The sequence below is a fragment of the Phoca vitulina genome, unplaced genomic scaffold (assembly GCF_004348235.1).
Source record: "Phoca vitulina isolate PV1807 unplaced genomic scaffold, GSC_HSeal_1.0 scaffold94, whole genome shotgun sequence".
Lineage (NCBI taxonomy): Eukaryota > Metazoa > Chordata > Mammalia > Carnivora > Phocidae > Phoca > Phoca vitulina.
This window is the reverse complement of record NW_022589797.1, coordinates 1,170,144-1,191,914: the sequence shown is the minus strand read 5'-3', so window position 1 is coordinate 1,191,914 and position 21,771 is coordinate 1,170,144. Positions and strand designations below refer to the sequence as shown.

The 21,771-nt window shown below is 40.6% G+C and overlaps 1 protein-coding gene across 5 annotated transcripts in view; it reads left to right on the top strand.

Annotated features, from left to right (window-relative positions):
• The window catches only part of RECK (reversion inducing cysteine rich protein with kazal motifs), a 72,089-nt gene that overhangs the window by 47,167 nt on the left and 3,151 nt on the right, over positions 1–21,771 (top strand). For all 5 annotated transcript variants that reach the window (XM_032396797.1, XM_032396798.1, XM_032396801.1 and 2 more), the window contains 7 exons: positions 1,388–1,528; positions 3,176–3,364; positions 5,069–5,191; positions 7,363–7,534; positions 17,881–18,073; positions 19,227–19,437; positions 21,221–21,294. In XM_032396797.1, the coding sequence (XP_032252688.1) occupies positions 1,388–1,528; positions 3,176–3,364; positions 5,069–5,191; positions 7,363–7,534; positions 17,881–18,073; positions 19,227–19,437; positions 21,221–21,294 (1,103 nt within the window). The remainder of the gene's footprint in view (positions 1–1,387; positions 1,529–3,175; positions 3,365–5,068; positions 5,192–7,362; positions 7,535–17,880; positions 18,074–19,226; positions 19,438–21,220; positions 21,295–21,771) is intronic.

Genomic DNA, 21,771 nt, shown 5'->3' with positions numbered 1-21,771 from the left:
ACTGTAGTTAGGGTAGGTGCAAGTGTCTTTGCTGCCGCCAGGGGGCGTTAGTGCACCGAGCTGGCTGGAAAGGCAGACTGTGAATTCAGCTCCTACTTGCTTTGTTTTCCTGTGTCAGATAGGACTAAGTTCTACTGCAAATAACAGAACAACAGGGAAAAGTAAAGGAAAGCCCAGAAATAAACAGTCCAGGGCTATTATAGTGGTTCCACCATCCAGAGTCCAGGCTCCTTTTGCTTTCTGCACTGTCCTTAGTGCTTGGCTTCCATCATCAAGGTTACTTGAGGTACTTTATTATCACAACATGCCTCCTGGAATTCTAGCCACCATATTCTAGTGTAAGGGAAAACCACCCGAGCTGTAAGGGAAACTGAGAAAGATGATCTTTTTAGCTGTGGGCCCATTGTCACGCTATTATTAGTAAGCAGGAAGAAAAGAGTGGATGCTAGATTTGCAGCTAGTGATATCAGCCACATTTTCTTAAGGCCAACAAACTGTGTCCCTCAGCCTTTATGACCAGTATAGTGAAAAAAAAAGCATTAGACTAGAGTATAGGCCTCCGTGACTTTGGACAGATCACCTCTTTGCAGCCTCTGTTTCCCTGTTTATAAAAGGATTGGGCTGGATGAGATGAACTCCAAGAACACTTACACCTTTATTAGCCCTACAGTCTGAGTCTGGCCTAAACTCAAGTAAGCAAAGCTAATGTAGTCACAAGCCTAGACTCTATTAGAGCAGTGAAATATATGTGTAGAAGGAAAAAAAGTTAAAGAAATGTTTTTGTTTGAATTTTAATACTCTCTTTAAATATCACATATACTTTATATTAAGTGAGACTCTTCCATGGTCATTATTTCACAAGTTGACAAATATAATCATGGTACAGGACCCGTCTTACCATACTGAATTATTATAGTTTATGGTAAAATGTGCCAAGTTATTCCTCTTAGGCATAAGCACGTGTTTGACCACCCTACCATCCCTTTATACTACTTATTACTTATCATTAGGTGACTTTTTTATTTATACACACAGAGACACACATGCACACACATACCCCTGGTCTATTTATTGTCTATTTCCCAAATAAAATGTAACTTCTACATTAGGGATCTGTCAGTTTTATTCACTACTGTATCTGCAGTGCTCAGAACCTTGTCTAGCGTATCGTAGGTACCCAGTAATAAACAAGTGAATGAATGTATGTATGTGTATGCTAAATTCACAAATGATCAGAGCATCTGTGTGTTTTAATAGTTTACTAGAATCAGGCCTCACTTTCTGGTCATGAGCTCTCCATTTATTCTAGCCATAATTAATTCGGATAATTTACAGATCTCTCTTACCTTTTTGGGTTGGTTAAACTGATCTGTGTTTGGTTTTTCAGGGCCAAGTACTTTGGGTAACATTGTAGAAGAGGTCACTCATCCCTGTAACCCAAATCCTTGCCCTGCTAATGAGCTCTGTGAGGTAAACCGGAAGGGGTGTCCGTCTGGAGATCCCTGCCTTCCATTCTCTTGTGTGCAAGGTAAGAGGTAGATGGGTGTGGGTGTGGGGTGAGGGGTTGGATTTGTGTTTCTGTATAGGGATTATCTTTGGAGTGAGCTCACAATGGACTTTATTTTCTAAGTTATGTTTTTCTGTAACATTTGAGGTTTTCCCAATAAACCTGTGTTAGTTATATAGGCAGGAGAAAACAAAGACAGATGTAATTTTCAATTATCATTTAGATTGTAAACTGATTCTCATAAAGAGAATTACAGGATTACAGAATTACTCTCATAAAGAGTTACAGGGTTCTTGACAACAAAAGAAAAGAAAACCTTGAGCCTGTTTTTTGTACATTCTCTTCCATGTTGTGATGTTTAAGAAAGTGTACTGCACGTTGTTCATGTTTTTTTCTTTTCTTTCCTTTAGTTATATGGAGAAAAGTCATACTCAGTGGGATGTGCAATTATCTCCATGAGCTTAATGTTTTATTGGGATGCATATGATTTTAAGACTGATTTTTTTTTTTTTTAAGATTTTATTTATTTATTTGACAGAGGGAGACACAGCGAGAGAGGGAACACAAGCAGGTGGGGTGGGAGAGGGAGAAGCAGGCTTCCTGCCGAGCAGGGAGTCCAATGCGGGGCTTGATCCCAGGACCCTGGGATCATGACCTGAGCTGAAGGCAGACGCTTAACGACTGAGCCACATAGGCGCCCCTGATTTTTTTTTTTTAATGCAGGAGGCCTCTTGAATAAGAAATGTTCATCCCAGTGAATTTTGATAGTCTTTATCTCTTCTGTTGTACAGTGTGGCAACATTTTGCTTCTTTTTATCTACTTCCCAATTGAAAATGTTTCTTTGTCATGTTAAAATCACCATGTAAAAATATCTGTGAAGTAAAAAGGAATAGAAGATTAAATTAAATAAGCATGATGCCTCAAAGGATCATCTATAATATTTGTGTAATACCAGAATATATCAACTATAGAGTCAATGTAAATCTTAAAATTGGAAATGAATGGGTTTTCCTTAAGCCCAATCAAGTATTCAACTTTTCTTTGAATTTACAATATGCTTGTATTCCATCACTAAAAGTTTTCCTGATCAAGAGTATTCTAAAAAACATTGGGCGCCTGGGTGGCTCAGTCGTTAAACGTCTGCCTTCGGCTCAGGTCATGATCCCAGGGTCCTGGGATCGAGCCCCGCATCAGGCTCCCTGCTCAGAGGGGAGCCTGTTTCTCCCTCTCCCTCTCCCACTCCCCCTGCTTGTGTTCCCTCTCTTGCTGTGTCTCTCTCTGTCAAAAAAATAAATCTTTTAAAAACAAATAAAAAATATTGTCGGTTTCCATAGTCCATTTTTTAAATATCTGTGATTTTTTAATATCCTTGATAAGCCCAAAGCAATAGAAAAAATATATCTTATAGCATTTTTGTACTGAACTATAGCTAACTTTGGGGTATAGGTCTATAATCACCACTATCTCACAGAACATGGAATTTTTCACTTGAGAGGATATGTTTTGGTCAGTGAACCAAATCAATTCTTTAGCTGAGTGAAAGTTCTATCACATAATTTTTAGTAGCCACAGAGTACCTATGAGACTTATGTAAAATATATCTAATGTCATAAAAACCAATGTCATAGAACAATACCATCTCTCTCAGCTTATTTTTGTTTGTACAGGTTGCAAATTGGGAGAAGCCTCTGATTTCATCGTCCGTCAAGGGACACTAATCCAGGTGCCATCATCTGCTGGGGAAGTTGGTTGTTACAAAATTTGCTCTTGTGGACAAAGTGGACTCTTGGAAAACTGTATGGAGATGCACTGTATAGATCTTCAGAAGTCCTGCATTGTCGGAGGAAAAAGAAAAAGTGAGTCTTGAGCTGTATTTATTTGCTTTTTGTTTTTAGTTATCTTAACTTTGTAGGAAGAACATTGGATAGATTACCACTGAAGAGTAAGGTCTACAAATCAGATCCTCCAGGGCAGTATTTTCCAAACTGTACTCTACAGGACACTAGGACTTCTAAGGAACCCTCTTAGGAGCCTCCTCAAGAAGGGACTAATAGCTAATAACAATTAATTAATACTTACTGAATTTTTAATTGTGTGCCAAGCACTATGCTAAGTCTTGGCCTGTATTATCTCATGTGAGCCTCCCAGTTGTTCTTTGAATTCAGTATTGTTGTGAGGAAGCTGATGCTCAGACAGGTCACCCAGCTAGTAAGTGACCAAAGCAGAATTCAGTCCCAGGCTAATCTGACTCCAAAGCCCTTGCCCTCTACAGGCAAGGACACAGGTGTGCTCCTTCCCATCCCTTCCTCCACTATGTCTCTTTACCAGAAGTAAAAGACAAGAGTTTACATTGTGGAAAGCGAACTGGAGGGTGGGAACTACACTGTTGACTAGGCGTTGGGATAGAGCACATGAAGACCTGCCACCCTTTGATGCCCTCTCTACAAGTCTCAGAGTCTTGCTTTCTCACTGCATCCTTAGCCATGTTTTGCTTATAGCCCTAACAACCATTCATGTCAATATACGACCTCAAAAATTGTGGAAAAAAAAATACTGCTTTTGAGAATGTACTCCCTGACAGCTGTTCACTCTGCTACCCTCACCCCTACATCACCCTACCTATCGACCAGGGTAGTTCAGCTTTCATATGCCTCTTGGTGTACTCTTCTGTGTGAGATCTTATTTGAAAGAAGGGTGCTTTTGGCTAGAAAGAGCCTACAAGTGTCTGCCCTAGAACAAGTCAGGTATTCATTTTTTTTAAAGATTTTATTTATTTATTTAAAAGAGAATGGGAGCATGAGCAGCAGGGAGGGGCAGAGGTAGAGGGAGAAGCAGACTCTCCACTGAGCAGGGAGCCAACTCGGGACTCAATCCCAGGACCCTGGGATCATGACCTGAGCCCAAAGGCAGACGCTTAACTGACTGAGCCACCCAGGCGCCCCTAGGTATTCATTTTTTAATCCATATTCTACTTAGCCAAAATGTGAGATAGGTACCTTGTATCACAAAATATCTGAGGATAAACAAATTCATTCCTTCCATAGACTTCCACTGATTAAATGCCTACTCTTTACAGAAGAACATACTAGTGCCTTGTGGGGCTAAAACTGGGATGAGGGATTGAGATCATGCTGTATGTGATCAGATGGGGAGAATTAGAGCTACAAAAAGAAGAGACCAAGTGCTCTTCAAGGACCTAGTCATTCCTGCCAGGGTATCAGGGGAGTCTTCAATTCAAAGATGGCATCAGGGCTGATTCTGAAGAGATGACTGAAGGTCCAGAGGAGGAGAGGAGCATGTGAGGCAAGAGGGGCAGCCAGAAACATTCTCAGAGATTAGGGAGCAGTCTGGTGACACTAGCATGATGTGGGTTTGGAGAGAAATGGTGGGAGGTAAGTATGAAAATATAAATATTACAGATTTAGCTTCTCAGTTTGTATATTCAGAAGTCATCTTTCAAGAATTTCTATTTTAAAACTTTTTAAACGATTAAATTTTTAATGTATGATTTACTTATAAATGCATGAAATGGATCAACATTTTATTTCTCCTTTTCTTAGGTCACGGGACATCCTTTAATATTGACTGCAATATCTGTTCTTGTTTTGCTGGCAATTTGGTGTGTTCTACCCGCCTGTGCCTCAGTGAGCACAGTTCAGAAGATGACCGTCGCACCTTCACAGGTAACCAAGGCCACCCAGAACCTGTCCTTAGCGGCCATCATCCCTTTGTACCCATTTCCCATCAAGGCAGCTTCACTGGTCTTGCCATAACTGCAAATGTACACAGTAAAATAAATACATAATCTGAGAACAGGATACTTGCCCTCTCTGGATCTGTTTCTTCCTCTGTGAATTGAAGGCATTGAACTAAATGGTTTCCTAGGACCCTTCCAGCACTAATATTCTGAAATTCCATGGGTTAAAAAGATCAGGGCCAAGTGATTGGGATGGTTTTGGTTAAATGGAACTTTTCTATCTGCTAAAATACCCCATCCACCCCTACCATTATGTTATAAAATGTATTTTCTAAGTTTGTTTGTGTTATAATGTTTTTCTCATCACCTTCTTCCCTGTCCTGCCTTAGCTTACTAGTTCATTAGGTAGAGACCCCTATAAGTAAAGCTATAGGTAGAAAAAGTAAAGAATGCTCCTTCCAATCTAGCGTTTAAAATCTAGAAGTTAGGGGCGCCTGGGTGGCTCAGTTGTTAAGCATCTGCCTTCGGCTCAGGTCATGATCCCAGGGTCCTGGGATCGAGCCCCGCATCGGGCTCCCTGCTCGGCGGGAAGCCTGCTTCTCCCTCTCCCACTCCCCCGCTTGTGTTCCCTCTCTCACTGTGTCTCCCTCTGTCAAATAAATAAATAAAATCTTTTAAAAAAAATAAAAATAAAATCTAGAAGTTAGATGTATAAAGTCTGGCTTGGGAGATTTCTGGAATGTCAAAAGGTAATACCAAAAACAAGATAAAGACAAAGGTTGTAAACTAATCATGTAGGTTCCTTCCACTCTTCATCGCCTTAGGGAAGGGGAAGAACAAGAAGGTAACTTGGGAAATTATTGTAATTTTGAGACTTGGGCATTTCTATGAACATCTCTGAGTTGTGTTTGGACTGGGACAATATCTGAGTCCCAAGAAATGTGGTACACTTTGTGGCCAGTAAAATCTCCTTAGAGTCTGCTAGCTAAACAGTCATTACCTTACTTTATCCCAGGACATGAGGGGCTACACACCACAGGGAAAAAGGGTCCTGCTAATTGTACAGTTCATCTTCCAAATACATTTAGATGTAACTAAGTAAGTAAATAAGTAAATTAAATAAATAAATAAATAAGTAGTTTTCCACAAAAATCTTTAATTTACTCTTTATCCCCAATGGTTTTATGGTTTCTCTAACCAGAATGAATTGCTCTCATCAAAGCAGAGCAGATAAAGGATAATAATAAGAATAACAACAACAACGATGACAGTAAAGCATCAAGGTTGGTACTCAGGGTAGATAGAGGGTGGCGCGGGGTTAATCCTGTCTTCACTTCCCCAGCAGCCTGCTGTGCACTTCTTATTTCTGATTTCCTTTTTATTTCCAATGCGCTGGAGGTACAAGGTCAGTAAATCCCTAATCTCTTCTCTTCCCGCCCCTCTCCATGTGTCATACTAACTCCCGGGAAAGAAGAATCAACTTGCTGCTGCAGCCACATGAAATGAAGTAAATTTAGGAGGCTACCTTTCTTCTCTTTACCCAGCACCAAGGGTATTTCAGATCTGGAGCAAAGCAGATCCCAGTAGATAGCAGTAGACCATGCTGTTACTTCTCAAGAAAAGAGCATCACATCTCATTGGCCTTTTTGCTTCCTGAAGCATAACCCAGCAGCATAAAGCATGGGAATGTCAAGAAAGTAGTGTTCGTGATTGATTGCTTATAAACATTTTTAAGTCTCAAAATTACAGTAATTTCCCAAGTTACTTTCTCATTCTTTTGTTATTACCCTTTAACATTCCAGAAATCCCCCAAGCCAGACTTCAGACATCTAAATTCTAGATTTATACACTAGATTGGGAGGAGCATTCTTTACTTTTCCTACCTATAGCTTTGTTTATATGGGTCTCCATCCCTGGGATCAAGGTCTGAAGGCCTCAATTAGCTGGCAATAAATGGAACAAAGGAAAGCCATTATGCAGACAAATGGCTTTTCAGAGCCTTGCCACCTTTAAAAGCACTATCAGAGATTGGAGGGATGCTTTTTCCTGACTTAATTCACAATTCTGTTTTCACTTGGGAGCTCCATGTTAATTAGGAAATATGATGGGCAGGGGAATGTACAAGTACCCATAACTGAGTCTGTGTCCTCTCCACAGGTCTGCCTTGTAACTGTGCAGATCAGTTCGTCCCCGTGTGTGGGCAGAATGGACGCACTTACCCCAGTGCCTGCCTTGCTCGCTGTGTGGGCCTCCAAGACCATCAGTTTGAGTTTGGATCATGCATCTCAAAGGATCCATGCAATCCTAATCCCTGCCCAAAAAACCAAAGGTAAATTAAATAGCTCCTTATCTTTTTCTTTTTTAAAAAAAGTTTTTCTTTTAATCACCTGGTGCTCATCGCCTATTTCACCCATCCTCCCACCCACCTCTCCTCTAGTAACCATCAGTTTGTTCTCTATAGTTGAGAGTCTGTTTGTTGGTTTGTCTCTCTCTCTTTTTTGCCCCGTGTTTGTTTCTTAAATTCCACATCTGAGTGAAATCATATGATATTTGTCTTTCTCCGACTTATTTCACTTAGCATTATTATACTCTCTAGCTCCATCTATGTTGTTGGAAATGGAAAGATTTTATTGTTTTTTATGGCTGAATAATATTCCATTGTGTATATATGTATACCACATCTTCTTTATCCATTCGTCAATTGATGGACACTGGGCTGCTTCCATATCTTGGCTATTGTAAATAATGTTGCTATAAACATAGAGGTGCATGTATCCCTTTGAATGAGTGTTTTTGTATTTTTTGAGTAAATACCCGGTAGTGCAATTGCTGGATTGTAGGGTAGTTCTATTTTTAACTTTCTGAGGAAGCTCCATACTGTTTTCCACAGTGGCTGCACCAGTTTGCATTCCCACCAACAGTGCAAGAGGGTTCCTTTTTCTCTACATCCTCGACAACACTGGTTGTTTCTTGTGTTGTTGATTTTAGCCATTCTGACAGGTGTGAGGTGATATCCCATTGTAATTTTGATTTGCATTTCCCTGATGATGAGTGATGTTGAGCATCTTTTCATGTGTGTATTGGCCATCTGTAGATCTTCTTTGGAGAAATATCTGTTCATGTCTTCTATTTTTTAACTGGATTATTTGTTTTTTGGGTGTTGAGTTTTATAAGTTCTTTATGTATTTTGGATACTAACCCTTTATCAGATATGTCATTTGCAAATATCTTCTCCCATTCTGTAGGTTGCCTTTTAGTTTTGTTGATTGTTTCCTTTGCTGTGCAGAAGCTTTTTATTTTGATGTAGTCCAAATAATTTGTTTTTGCTTTTATTTCCCTTGCCTCAGGGGACCCATCTAGAAAAAAGTTGCTACAGCCGATGTCAGAGAAATTACTGCCTGTGTTCTCTTCTAGGATTTTTATGGTTTCAGGTCTCACATTTAGGTCTTAAATCCATTTTTAATTTATTTTTGTGTATGGTGTAAAAATGTGGTCCAGTTTCTTTCTCCTGCATGTTGCGGTCCAATTTTCACAACACCGTTTATTGAAGAAACTGTCTTTTTCCCATTGGATATTCTTTCCTGTGTTGTCAAAGATTAATTGACCATATAATTGTGCGTTTACTTCTAGATTTTCTATTTATCGATCTATGTGTCTATTTTTGTGCCAGTACTATATTGTTTTGATTACTGCTTTGTAGTATAACTTGAAGTCTAGAATTGTGATGCTTCTAGCTCTGCTTTGCTTTTCAAGATTGTTTTGGCTATTCAGGGTCTTTTGTGGTTCCATAAACATTTTAGGATTATTTGTTCTAGTTCTGTGAAAAATGCTATTGGTATTTTGATAGGGATTACATTAAATGTGTAGATTGCTTTGGTTAATATAGACATTTTAACAGTATTTGTTCTTCCAATCCATGAGCATGGAATGTCTTCCCATTTCTTTGTGTCATCTTCAATTTCTTTCATCAGTGTTTTATAGTTTTCAGAGTACGGGTCTTTTACCTCTTTGGTTAGGTTTATTCCTAGACATTTTATTATTTTTGGTGTAATTTTAAGTGGGATTGTTTTCTTAATTCTCTTTCTGCTACTTCATTATTGGTGTCTAGAAATGCAACAGATTTCTGTAAATTGATTTTGTATCTTGGAACTTTATTGATTTTGTGTATCAGTTCTAGCAGTTTGTTGGCAGAGTCTTTCTGGTCTTCTATGCATAGTGTCATGTCATCTGCAAATAGTGAAAGTCTTTCTTCCTTACTGATTTAGATGCCTTTTATTTCTTTTTGTTGTCTGATTGTTGTGGCTAGGACTTCCAATACAATGTTGAATAAAAGTGATGAGAGCGGTCATCCTTGTCTTGTTCCTGACCTTAGGGGAAAGGCTCTCAGTTTTTCCCCATTGAGGAGGATGTTGCTGTGGGTTTTTCATATATGGCCATTACTATGTTGAGTTATGTTCCCTCTAAACCTTTGTTGAGGGTTTTTCTCATGAATGGATACTGTACTTTGTCAAATGCTTTTTCTGCATCTATTGAAATGATCATATGGTTCTTATCCTTTCTGAGTGATGTGATGCATCATTTGATTGATTTACGAATATTGAACCACCCTTGCAACTCAGGAATAAATCCCACTTAATTCTGGTGTATGATTTTTTAAATGTATTTTTGGATTCAGTTTGCTAGTATTTTGTTGAGGGTTTTACATCTATGTTCATCACAGACATTGGCCTGTAGTTCTCTTTTTTGTGGTATCTTTATCTGGTTTTGGCATTAGGGTAGTGCTGGCCTCATAGAATAAATTTAGAAGTTTTCCTTCCTTCTCTATTTTTTGGGATAGTTTGAGAAGAATAGGTATTAACTCCTCATTAAATATTTGGTAGAATTCGCCTATGAAGCCATCTGGTCCTGAACTGTTGTTTATTGGGAGTTTTTAAATTACTGAATCAGTTTCTTTGCTGGTAATCAGTCTGTTCAAATTTTCTATTTCTTCCTGTTTCAGTTTTGGTAGGTATATGTTTTTAAGAATTTATCCATTTCTGGGTTCTCCAATTTGTTGGCATATCGTTTTTCATAATATTCTCATAATGGTTTGTATTTCTGTGGTGTTTATTGTTATTTCTCCTCTCTCACTTGTGATTTTATTTATTTGGGTCCTTTCCCTTTCTTTCTTGGTTAAGTCTAGCTAGAGGTTTTTCAATGTTATTGATCTTTTTTTTTTTAACTAGCTCCTGGTTTCATTGATCTGTTGTATTGGTTTTTGGTTTTTTGTTTATTTTAGTTTCTATATAACTTATTTCTGCTCTAATCCTTATTATTTCCTTCCTTCTGCTGGTTTAGGTGTAAGATTAGGTTGTTTATCTGAGATTTTTCCTGCTTCTTGAGGTAAGCTTGTATTGCTATAAATTTCCCTCTTAGAACCGCTTTTGCTGTGTCCCAAAGGGTTTGGACCACTGTATTTTCATTTTCATTTGTTTCCATGTACTTTTTTATTTCTTCTTTTATTTCCTGATTGACCCATTCATTTTTAGTAGCATGTTACTGAACCCCCATGCATTTGTGGTGTTTCCAGATTTTTTCTTGTGGTTAACTTCTAGTTTCATAGCATTGGGTCAGAAAAGACGTATGGTATAACTTCAGTCTTTTTAAATTTGTTGAGGCTTGTTTTGTGGCCTGATATGTGATCTATTCTGGAGAATGTTCCATCTGCACTTGAAAAGAATGTATTGTGCTTTTTTATGATGGAATGTTCTCAATATATTTGTTAAATTCATCTGGTCCAGTGTGTCATCAAAGCCATTGTTTCCTTGTTGATTTTCTGTTTAGATGATCTGTCTATTGATTTCAGTGGGGTGTTAAAGTCCCCTACTTTGTATTATTATCAATTAGTTCCTTTATGTTTGTTTGTTATTAACTATTATATGTATTTGGGTGCTCCCAAGTTGAGTGCATAATTATAATTGTTTTATCTTCTTATTGGATTGTACCCTTTATTATTGTATAGCGTCCTTCTTTGTCTCTTGTTACAGTCTTTGTTTTAAAGTCTATTTTGTCTGATATAAGTATTGCTACTCTGGCTTTTGACATCCATTTGCATGATAAATGTTTCTCTATCCCCTTACTTCGAATCTACAGGTGTCTTTAGGTCTAAAATGAGTCTCTTATAGGCAGTATATAGATAGGTTGTTTTCTTATCCATTCTGTCAGCCTATGTCCTTTGATTGGAGCATTTAGTTCATTTACATGCAAAGTAATTATTGATAGATATGTACTTATTGCCATTTATTGTGGTGGTTTCTGAAGATTTCCCTGATCCTTTCTTGTCTTTCTCTCGTTAGCTGGTTTTCTTTAATGATGTATTTGAATTTCTTTCTCTTTATTCTTTGCATATTTATTAGTGGTTTTTGAATTGTGGTTACCATTAGGTTTGTATATAACATTGTCTGCATACAGCAGTCTATATTAAGTTGATGGTCATTTAAGTTTGAACTCATTCTTTACTCCTTTCCTCCCCACATTTTAGGTATATGGTGTCATATATTACATCATTTTACTTTTGTGAGTTCTTTGATTTTTTTACAGAAATACTCATTTTTTACTCCTTTTGTTTTTTCTACCTTCATACTGTAATTTTTGATCTTTACACTCAAAGAATACTCTTTAATATTTCTTGTAGGGCTGGTTTAGTGGTCATGAACTCCTTTAGTTTTTGTTTGTCTGGGAAGCTCTACCTCTCCTATTCCGAATGATAGCCTTGCTGGATATTCTTGACTGCAAGTTTTTTTCCATTCAGCACTTTGAATATATTATGCCACTCCTTTCTGGCTTGGAAAGTTTCTACTGAAAAATCCACTGATAGCCTTATGATGTTTCTTTCCTATGTAACTGTCTTCTTTTGTCTTGTGGCTTTTAGTATTTTTTTCTTTATCACTGTGTTTGGCATTTTAATTACAGTATGTCTTGGTGTGGATCTGCTTTTATTGATTTTGTTGGGGGTTCTCTGTGCCTCCTGGATCTAGATATCTGTTTCCTTCCCCAGATTAGAGAAATTTTCAGCTGTTATTTCTTCAAATAAATTCTCTGATACCTTTTTCTCTCTTCTTCCTCTGGGACTCCTATAACATGAATGTAATTATGTTTGATGGAGTCACTGAGTTCCCCAAGTCTTTTCTCATTTTGCATAATTCTCTTTTCTCTCTTTTGTTAAGGTTGATTACTTTCCATTACTCTGTCTTCTAGGTCATTAATTCATTCCTCTGCTTCTTCCAGCCTGCTGTTCGTTCCATCAAATGGGTTTTTCATTTCGTTTATTGAGCCCTTTATCTCTATGTTATTCCTTATCTCTGCATTAAGTGTCTCACCGATGTCCTCCACCCTTTCCTCAAGTCCAGTGAGTATCCATCTGATCATTGCTTTAAATTATCCATCAGCATGTTACTTATGTCTGTTTTGCTTAGATCTCTGGCTGTGGCCTTGTCCTGTTCTTTCATTTAGGACAAATTTCTCTGTCTTCTCATTTTGTCTAAGTCTCTGTGTGTTAGAATGTCAACTACATCCCCTGTTCTCTAATAAAAGCCTCGTTTCAATAACTATTTGTTTTTCTATGTTGAGAGTAATGGCTTTATGAAGAAGTCCTGTAGTGCCCTGCAGTATAGTGTCCCCTGTTCCCCAGAGCCTGGCGCTTCTGGGAGTGTCTCCAATGTGTGCTGCGTGTGCTCTGCTGTTGTGTCCTGACCACTTTGTCCTTCAGGCCAGTCATCTGCAGAGCCTCTCTGCCTGTTGTGGGCAGTGTTTGATCCTGGCCTGAATGTGGGGCATTTTAACTAGGTGTGCTTGGGTCTGTTTGTGAAATGAGACCTGTCACCACTGCTACTAGAACCTAGGCTCTGCAAAACTCCCACATGGGGAGATGCAGTGTGAGCAGGGGTTTGGGCTAGTCTTCTGGAGGAGGGGCCCTGCCACACTGGGACTCAGGCAGTTGTTACTGGAAGGGGCAGTTCTACCAGAACATGATGGGGTCGGGCTTGGTTTAAGCAAGTAAAGTAGCGAGTGTTGGTGCTGCACTGGTTCCTGAAGGTGGCCCTGTGCTTATGCTGAGAGGCAGGGGAGGGAAATGGTACCTGCCAGCTCCTTTTTTCCCTGGAGCTGTCTCTGTAAATGCTGTCTCTCTGGGACACATCCTGAGATGAGTGAATAACCTCCCTACTGTGTGCCCCAGGTGCTCTTCAGATTGCTGTTTCCACACTGTATGTCTCTGAGCTGTTGGCCCTGCCTTTTCTTCAAGAGCAGCCCCAGTGTCCTCTGAGCTCTCTCAGAGCCAAGCACGCTGACCTTTAAAACTCCAGGCTTTAAGCCCCATTGGTTCGAAGAACTCATGAAATTCAGGCCCTCTTGCTTTCCAAGCCAATTGTTATGGGGATTTGTTTTTCCCCATGCACTCCCCTGTGTGCTGGTTTGTCTCGCACCTTTCTCTGCAACTGTGGCTGCCCCCCCACCACAGGGGCCATGATCCATTTCTCTTCCGAGCCATGTCTCTGCACTTCCTACCTTCTTCTTTACTTCTAGTTGTGGAGTTTGTTCTGCTAGTCTTCAGATCAATTTCCAGAGTATTTAGGATGGTTTGATAGTTATCTAGTGTATTTGTGAGATGAGGTGAGCGTAGGGTCTTCCTACTCTACCGCCATCTTCCCCAATCACTCCTCATCTTTTTCAACTGAAGGCCACCACTTACTAAGCATCTATTGTATACCAGACACTGAAATACAAAAATGAATTAAGAAGACCTCTGCCCTGAAGAGTTTGCAGTCTACAGGGAAAGAGCCATGTAAAGCTCCTTGATAACATGCTATGATTGAGGGCCCAGAAGTGGAGTTCATGCAGACTGGGGGAAGCCTGGGAAAGCCTCTGGAGGATGTGATAATCAGCTAAGAAGACGAGGAGGAGATTGCCAGCAAGGTTGTTGACAGTGGAGGGTGGTGTTGGTGAAGGCAGAGAGAACAACAGGAGCAAAGATCTTGGCTGCTAGAAATGAGGAAATAGCATGGTGTCTCCCGGGAGCTATAGCAGTTCTATAAGACCGAAACAGAAAGTGTGAGGCACAGAATGGTAGCAGACAAGATGAGAGAAATGGATGTATTCTTATTATTAGCTATTTATGCCTGATAGTAGTGGAAATTTTTTTCTACTTATCTACCTCCATTTTAGGGATTGGACATGAGAAATCTCTGGAAATGCAACTTCAGTTTTATGTGACGTTATTTGTTTAGGGGCTCCTTCCTCTGCAGTTTCCTCATGAGCTCATGGATCTACCTTAATGATGGGTTTCTGTATATGGTAGCCATAGGGCAGGAGTCCTGCTGACTCTCTTAGATTTAGGCTTCTAGAACAGGAGTTTTCACTAGCTGCCTCAGAGACCTGAACAGGACGCATCCTTTCCTTGTAAAGGATGTTGTGGAGAATAAGCAATTGCTTCTCCGTCCTGAAAAACCTGACGCAGGATGGAGCGAGGGGAAGATTCTCACACATACTAGAAGAAATGACAAAGAGAATTGGTCACCCATTCTCACACATACTAAAAGAAATGACAAAAAGAATTGGTCACCCATCTGGCAAAGTTTATACAGTGAAAACTAAGCCCAAAAAGTTCCTATGGAAAGAAGACAGGATCCTGGGCATAAGAAATAAGCTGATAGGATGATATAATTGTATTGGGAGGTGACTTGAGGGTTGTTTTGTTATTTGTTCATTTGTTTTCTCTATTAGCTAACCCTTCTGAATAAGGTTGTTTTGCTCTTGTAATAAAACAATAAAATCTCAAAGTGGGAAGGTCATGCTGGGTATAATACATAACCAATATAAAAAGAAAAGATTGAAAATTGCAGGAAATGAAAATGAAAATTTTCTGCATGGTAAGAAATGACAAACTGGAAAGAATATCACGGAGAAAGGGCTGATGTCCTTACAGTATAAGGAGTCCCTACAAATCAACATGAAAAAATCAACAACCTAATATCTGCTGGCCAGACAGAAGGTATAGAGGACTATGATTCTGTAGGAGCTGGGAGTCACTAGACGGAGGGATCTTAGGTTTCTGAATCACTATGTAGAAATCCATCTACTGAATGCACAAATGGATTGTATTTGAACTTATATTAAAGTCCTGATACTTTGGGGTTTGTATACACTAGCTGGAGTTACTCTAATAAAAGCCTTGTTTCAAATGTTTAATAACTATTTGTTTTTCTATGTTTGTATCTTTGGTTCATTTTTCTATTAGGTTTTTTTATTTTTGCCCATTTTTATGTTAAGTTGTTGATGAAGGTTGCTCTTGAGAAGCTTTCATAGGCCAGGTTTAAAAGTGACATTCACCTCTACTTCCAGCCACACTCCGCTGTCAGAACTCAATCATTTGGCCACAACTATTGCCAGGGAGCCTGGGAAATATAATCTAGATGTGTGCCCAGGAAGAAAATTAAATGAATTTGATGTACATCCAGCCAGTGTACCACAATGTTTCACCTTTCTTATATTAAGAGAAATGTAAATTAAATTAAAACTACAACTGTAGGGGCGCCTGGGTGGCTCAGTCGTTAAGCGTCTGCCTTCAGCCCAGGTCATGACCCAGGGTCATGGGATCGAGCCCTGCATCGGGCTCCCTGCTCCACGGGAGGCCTGCTTCTCCCTCTCCCACTCCCCTGCTTGTGTTCCTGCTCTCGCTGTCTCTCTCTTGCTGTCAAATAGATAAATAAAAAAATCTTAAAAAAAAAAAAAAAACCTACAACTATATACCATTTTCTTTGTACCAGATTGGCAAAGATAAAAATTTTGGTAACATAATGTAAGGAATCCACTCCCATAGAAGAAGGGGGTTGAAGGGAAGGTTGTTTGTTTGTTTAAAGATTTTTTATTTTTTATTAGAGAGAGAGAGAGCACAAGCAGGGGAAGCGGCAGGCAGAGGGAGAGGGAGAAGCAGACTCCCCGCTGAGCAGGGAGCCTGATGTGGGGCTCGATCCCAGGACCCTGGGATCATGACCTGAGCTGAAGGCAGATGCTTAACCATCTGAGCCACCCAGGCACCCCCTGAAGGGAAGGTTGGTACATCCTCTATGGAGGGCAATTTGTCCAAGCCTATCAAAATTTTAAATGCACATACTCATGACTCAGCATATATAAATGTTTATACTTACATAAGGGATCTCGGGAAGACTAAACAAGAAATTGACAATAGCAGCTGTCTTGGCGGGTGGCGACGGCTGGGATGGAAGAGTAGATGGCAGACCACTTTTGCACTGTATACGATTTTCTATCTTTCCAATTTCACCATGGGCTTGTGTTATCTGTTCAAAAAATAATTGTTTAAAAAATATGAAGTTGTGTTCATTCATCAAATATCTACTGATGTACCAGCCATCTTTCTAAACACTAGGACACAGCACTAAGCAAGACAGAGTCCCTGCCCTGATCATGTTTAACTTAGCCCCCGGATTCTCAACTTTCCAATTGATCTTATTTCTCTATACTCAAATTGATAAAGTTTTTCCTTCCAAAATTACCAAATGTCTCCTGATATTCTTGGTTCTCATCCCTTCCATGTTAATAGATAATGAAGTTCTAAATATTCTTTTCCATTGTTTTTTTTTCAAATGTCTTAAATTTCAAAAAAAACCCCATAACTACATGCATTCTAATTTTCAATCCTGTCAGAAAAGGTGACTGTAGGTGGTAGTAGTAGTGATGGTGGTGGTGGTCATTTCAGAGCAGGAGGCTTATCCCTAAAGAGAGTAGAGGTCATTTCCTTTGAAATTAAAATAATGCTAGCTGCTATATTCTTCTCCTTTTATTTTACAGACTAACATTTATGTATCCTGTTTTTCAAATGCCCAGTGAAAGCTCCACATTTTAATAGGTCTCTGTATAGAAAGTTATAAATGCCCAATGTAGAAATGAAAGAGCAGAAAAGTCTAAAGAAGAGCTATCATCCCCAAACCCTCCGAGGAAGTTCAGGAACTGAGAATGAGGCAAGGTCCTGATGTTACTAGGAAAACCCAGCTTCCAGGGGTGGCACGCTCTCCGTGATTCACGACCAGCCAGTGGCAGGTCCTCAGCCTGTAAGCACAGGAGCCTGAGTTTTTCAGCTCATACTGTGAAGCCTTCTCTTAAGACAGACTCGTATTACCCAAGCTGGAAATAAACCCCAGAAAATGCTTCATTTATTATTGACTAAAAGGCCTCTAACATTGGACCCCAACCCACCCGATGGGCCTCATGTGCTGCCACTTCTATCCCTGTGACATTGGCTCCTGCCCTCAGGGTCACCTCCCCTTTGCCCCCAGCACTGTAGTCGCACCACACCTTTGCTCTTGCTGCTCCCTCAGCCTGGCAGGCCTGGGCAGCCCCCCTAGTCCCCCAGGTGGCGGCCAGGACACCACCTGCTCCTGTTGCTTTCTCCAGGCTCCCGAACCAGAATGACTCACTCCCACGGGCATTTCGAGTGTAACTTGCTCGCTCACTTCATATGCATGCTTGACTCTCCCACTCTACATAAGCTCCTGGGGATAGGGACTGTTTCGGATTTCGCTCTTGCTTTTTTCTCAACCTCTTGTGCCTCGTCAGTGCCTTACTGGCCCCATCATTGCCCCTCCCAGCATTGGCTGATGGTGCCGCATTTGTGTTTTTCAGATGCATACCCAAACCACAAGTCTGCCTGACAACTTTTGATAAATTTGGATGTAGCCAATATGAGTGTTTGCCAAGACAGCTCACCTGTGACCAGGTTCGCGATCCTGTTTGTGACACAAACCACATGGAACACGGCAATCTCTGCACTTTGTACCAGAGGGGGCAAAGCCTCTTATACAAAGGCCCTTGCCAGGTACAGTTGTTTGGCTGACAAACCCAAGCATAAAATTAGTTTATGATCTTTTACAGATGAAGCAGCAGTAAGACCACTTGGGGGTCTTCTGTGAATCCTATCAAATCTAGAGAATTAAAATGAGCCATCCCAAGACTGGTTTTTCTCCTAACTCTGGAGGGCCCTCCTGCTTGTGTTGGTACCTTTGGCATCTAGTGGACAAGCAAGAACAGAGTGGCCTCCTGCCACCCACCATTAGGAAAAGAATGTAAAGTTACACACCCCTGGGTGCATCAGTACCGTTTTTACTTCCCCTTCTGTGGCTGTCATTAGCAAATGGCCCAGGAGAATGCGAGTTAAAGCCACCAAGAAGAGTCCTTTCCCACTCTTTCCACCAAAGTCCCACTCGTAGAAGAGTGAGTGAAAATTTCTCAAAGACTTAATGTCTTTTTACATCAGTTTATCTCTCAGCCTTTTACGGTTCATGTCAAAAAAAATACCCCCAAGGACAACCCCACACGCACCACTGCAGCCCCACCCCCACCCCCCACCCCCGCCCCCAGCCAGCTAACACCTGACATGATTGCTTCTCATTTCCTGGTCTTCACTGGCAGAATGCCTTCAGCGTGTCTCCCTAGGTGTGTTTTCCCTCAGAGCTTGTGTTCCAAGTGCATTGATAACATCTACTCTGAATTCCCAGTCTTCTCTTCCTATTTCTTCCCTCTTACTGGCTACAAGTTTTGTCTTACTTACCCTAACCTACCTGATGGGTCCAGAGTCTCCACCCCACTGATCTCTCCACTCTCCTCTACTTATCCCTACCCAGCATGAAATGGTAAGGCTTCTGAATTTGCATGGAGATTGATCTTGTTTTCATCAAACAGGTAGGTAGTTCTGGAATGATAGAAGTCTGGGGTGAAAGGGGGCAGCATCTCCTATCAGTTCACATGGAATGAGCACCCATGTCCCAGAGAGGCTCCGCAAAGTAATCGTTTCAATTCATCTTGGGACAGCCCTATTGACCCCACCCCAACCCAAAGTTTAGCTGACCTTAGGAGCTTAATTAAGAGGGTCCAGGAATTTATAGCTGTGTCTTTTTTCCTTTCTATTCTGTACTCTTGGTTAGAAAAAATGTACCATAGAGGTTTATAGGCTAAATGTGCTTTGTCATCAGGCTTTCTGCAGAGCCACAGAGCCCATCTGCGGGCACAATGGGGAGACCTACAGTAGCGTGTGTGCTGCTTACTCAGATCGCGTAGCAGTTGATTACCACGGGCCCTGCCAGGCTGTTGGGGCCCTCTCAGAGTACAGTTCTGTCGCTGAGTGTGCTGCAGTGAAGTGTCCTTCGCTCTCTGCGACTGAGTGCAAACCCGTCATCCCGCCAGGTAGGCTGGCAGTATTTGGGGTGGGATTGGGAAGACTTCCTTATCTACCTCCAGGGAGTGAGTCACTCAGAAAGAGAGTTGACTCATTTACTTAAATTTTTCAAAAAGTCTTGGCTTGGGGCGCCTGGGTGGCTCCGTCGGGTAAGCATCCAACTCTTGATTTGGCTCAGGTCATAATCTTGGGGCCATGAGACTGAGCCCTGCGTCAGGCTCCGTGCTCAGCGGGAGTCTACTTGAGATTCTCTTTCTCCTTCTCCTTCTGCCCTTCCCCCGCTCGTGATCTCTCTTTCTCTCTTTCTAAATAAATAAATAAAATCTTAAGAAAAAAAGTTTTGGCTCTACCTGATGCTGATTAGTTGCATTATTCTGGGTCCACCTTAAAAAGCTATAGATTACCTTAGACGTCATCTTGTCGATTGGATTTAAAACAATGTAGCAGGGGTGCCTAGCTGGCTCAGTCAAAAGAGCATGCAACTCTTGATCTCAGATTTGTGAGTCTGAGCCCCACGTTGAGTGTAGAGATTACTTAAAAATAAATCCACCTAAATAAATAATAAATAAATAAATAAACAAATAAATAAAACAATATGGCAAACTTTTTCAGGCAAGATCCCGCCAAATACTAATATATAAATAGATAAAGCGATATTTCGTTACTAAAATTATGGTTATTCAAATGCATAAAGTTTACTCATAAAGTTAATAAACACAGAATTAGTAGTTAATGAATAAAGAATAAGTAATGAATGAATGAATAATTGAAGTACTTTTGAGGAACACAAACATTTGAAATTGAGAGAAACATAAGATAGTGGTCTTAGATTGGCCTTAGCATCTAGTTGCATGTAATCAAGAAAGTCTTGTTTCATACAGACTCTTATAAGTAGTAACAGTTTTCTTTTTTTTTTAAGGTTTTTTTTTTTTAAAGATTTTATTTATTTGACGGAGAGTACAAGCGGGGGGAGAGACAGGGAGAGGGAGAAGCAGGCTCCCGCTGAGAAGAGAACCCGACGTGGGGCTCGATCCCAGGACCCTGGGATCATGACCTGAGCCGAAGGCAGATGCTTAACCACCTGAGCCACCCAGACACCCCAGTAGTAACAGTTTTCTTAAACTACTTACCTTAGAGTGGTGTACTTTTCAGTTAAACAGAGGTAACAGAAAAGACTTTATCCCACTTCTGCACAGAACAGGGTATCTGGAGTCTGACAAGTTCATTCCTCCATCCCTGGATTTTTATAAAATGTTTCTGGAGCTTCTGCTGTGTGCCAGAGACTCTTCTAGGCACTGGGGCACAGCAGTGAGCAAAACAAAGCCTCTTTCCTCCTGGAGACCATGTTCTCATATTTTGTTACCATTTTTTAACAGCTTAAATATAATTTTTAAAATTAAATTTTAATCAAACACTCACGGGATCCCTAAAACATCTGTTCCCTTGTTTTGCAGACAGGAAATCAAAGGCCCAGGAAAGCACTTGCCTAGGATCACAGTGAGTTTTGAGGCAGGGCAGGGTCCAGGCCCCACATCTCTTGAAAGGCTATCTCTCTCTGCTATCATACCATCACGCGTCTCCCTGAGAAGTGGTAAAGGATGAAAGCAGGGGTGGAGGAAGTATTTGGGTAAATGTATAGATAATAAGATCCCTGTTGGTCAGGGAACATATCTAAAAGTAGTCATCAGGGAGGACAGCTACAACTCTCCTAACACAAAATGAAGGGTTGGTTATTTCACCGACTATTTTTTTCTAATTCTGAACACACATAAAATGGTTTCTTTCATACAGGTGCTTGTTGCCCATTATGTGCTGGAATGTTAAGAGTTTTATTTGACAAAGAAAAACTGGATACTATTGCGAAGGTAAATTGCTTTATGTGCCAGGTACTGTTGAAACCTTATTGATAAACCTCTCATAATCCTATAGAGTAGAATGTGTTGTCCCATTTATAGAGGAAGAAGGTAATTCACAGAAAAGCAACTTGCCCAAAGCTATATAGCTCATAACTAGTGGAACTAGGGTTTGAGCACAGGCTGTCTGGCCCCCAATCCTGTGCTCCTTTCCTCTACACCCTGGCTGTTTGGTGACCTTGCCGTGCACAACACAGCCTGAGCCTGCCTTAGGAAAGGTCCCCTGCTTGCAGAGTATGTAGAGTTAGAGCTCGAGGCAGAACCAAGCAGCCAGAGACTGGTAGTTGCCCAGATGGTTTCAAGGCGGCCTGCCCTCAGTCCCCATTCCTCCAGGGGGGGTGCTTCCAGAACCTGCCACCTTCCCATGGCCGCTTTGCCCCTTTCCCTTTGATGTACCATCACTTCTGCTCCACTTCTGTGGACACAGGG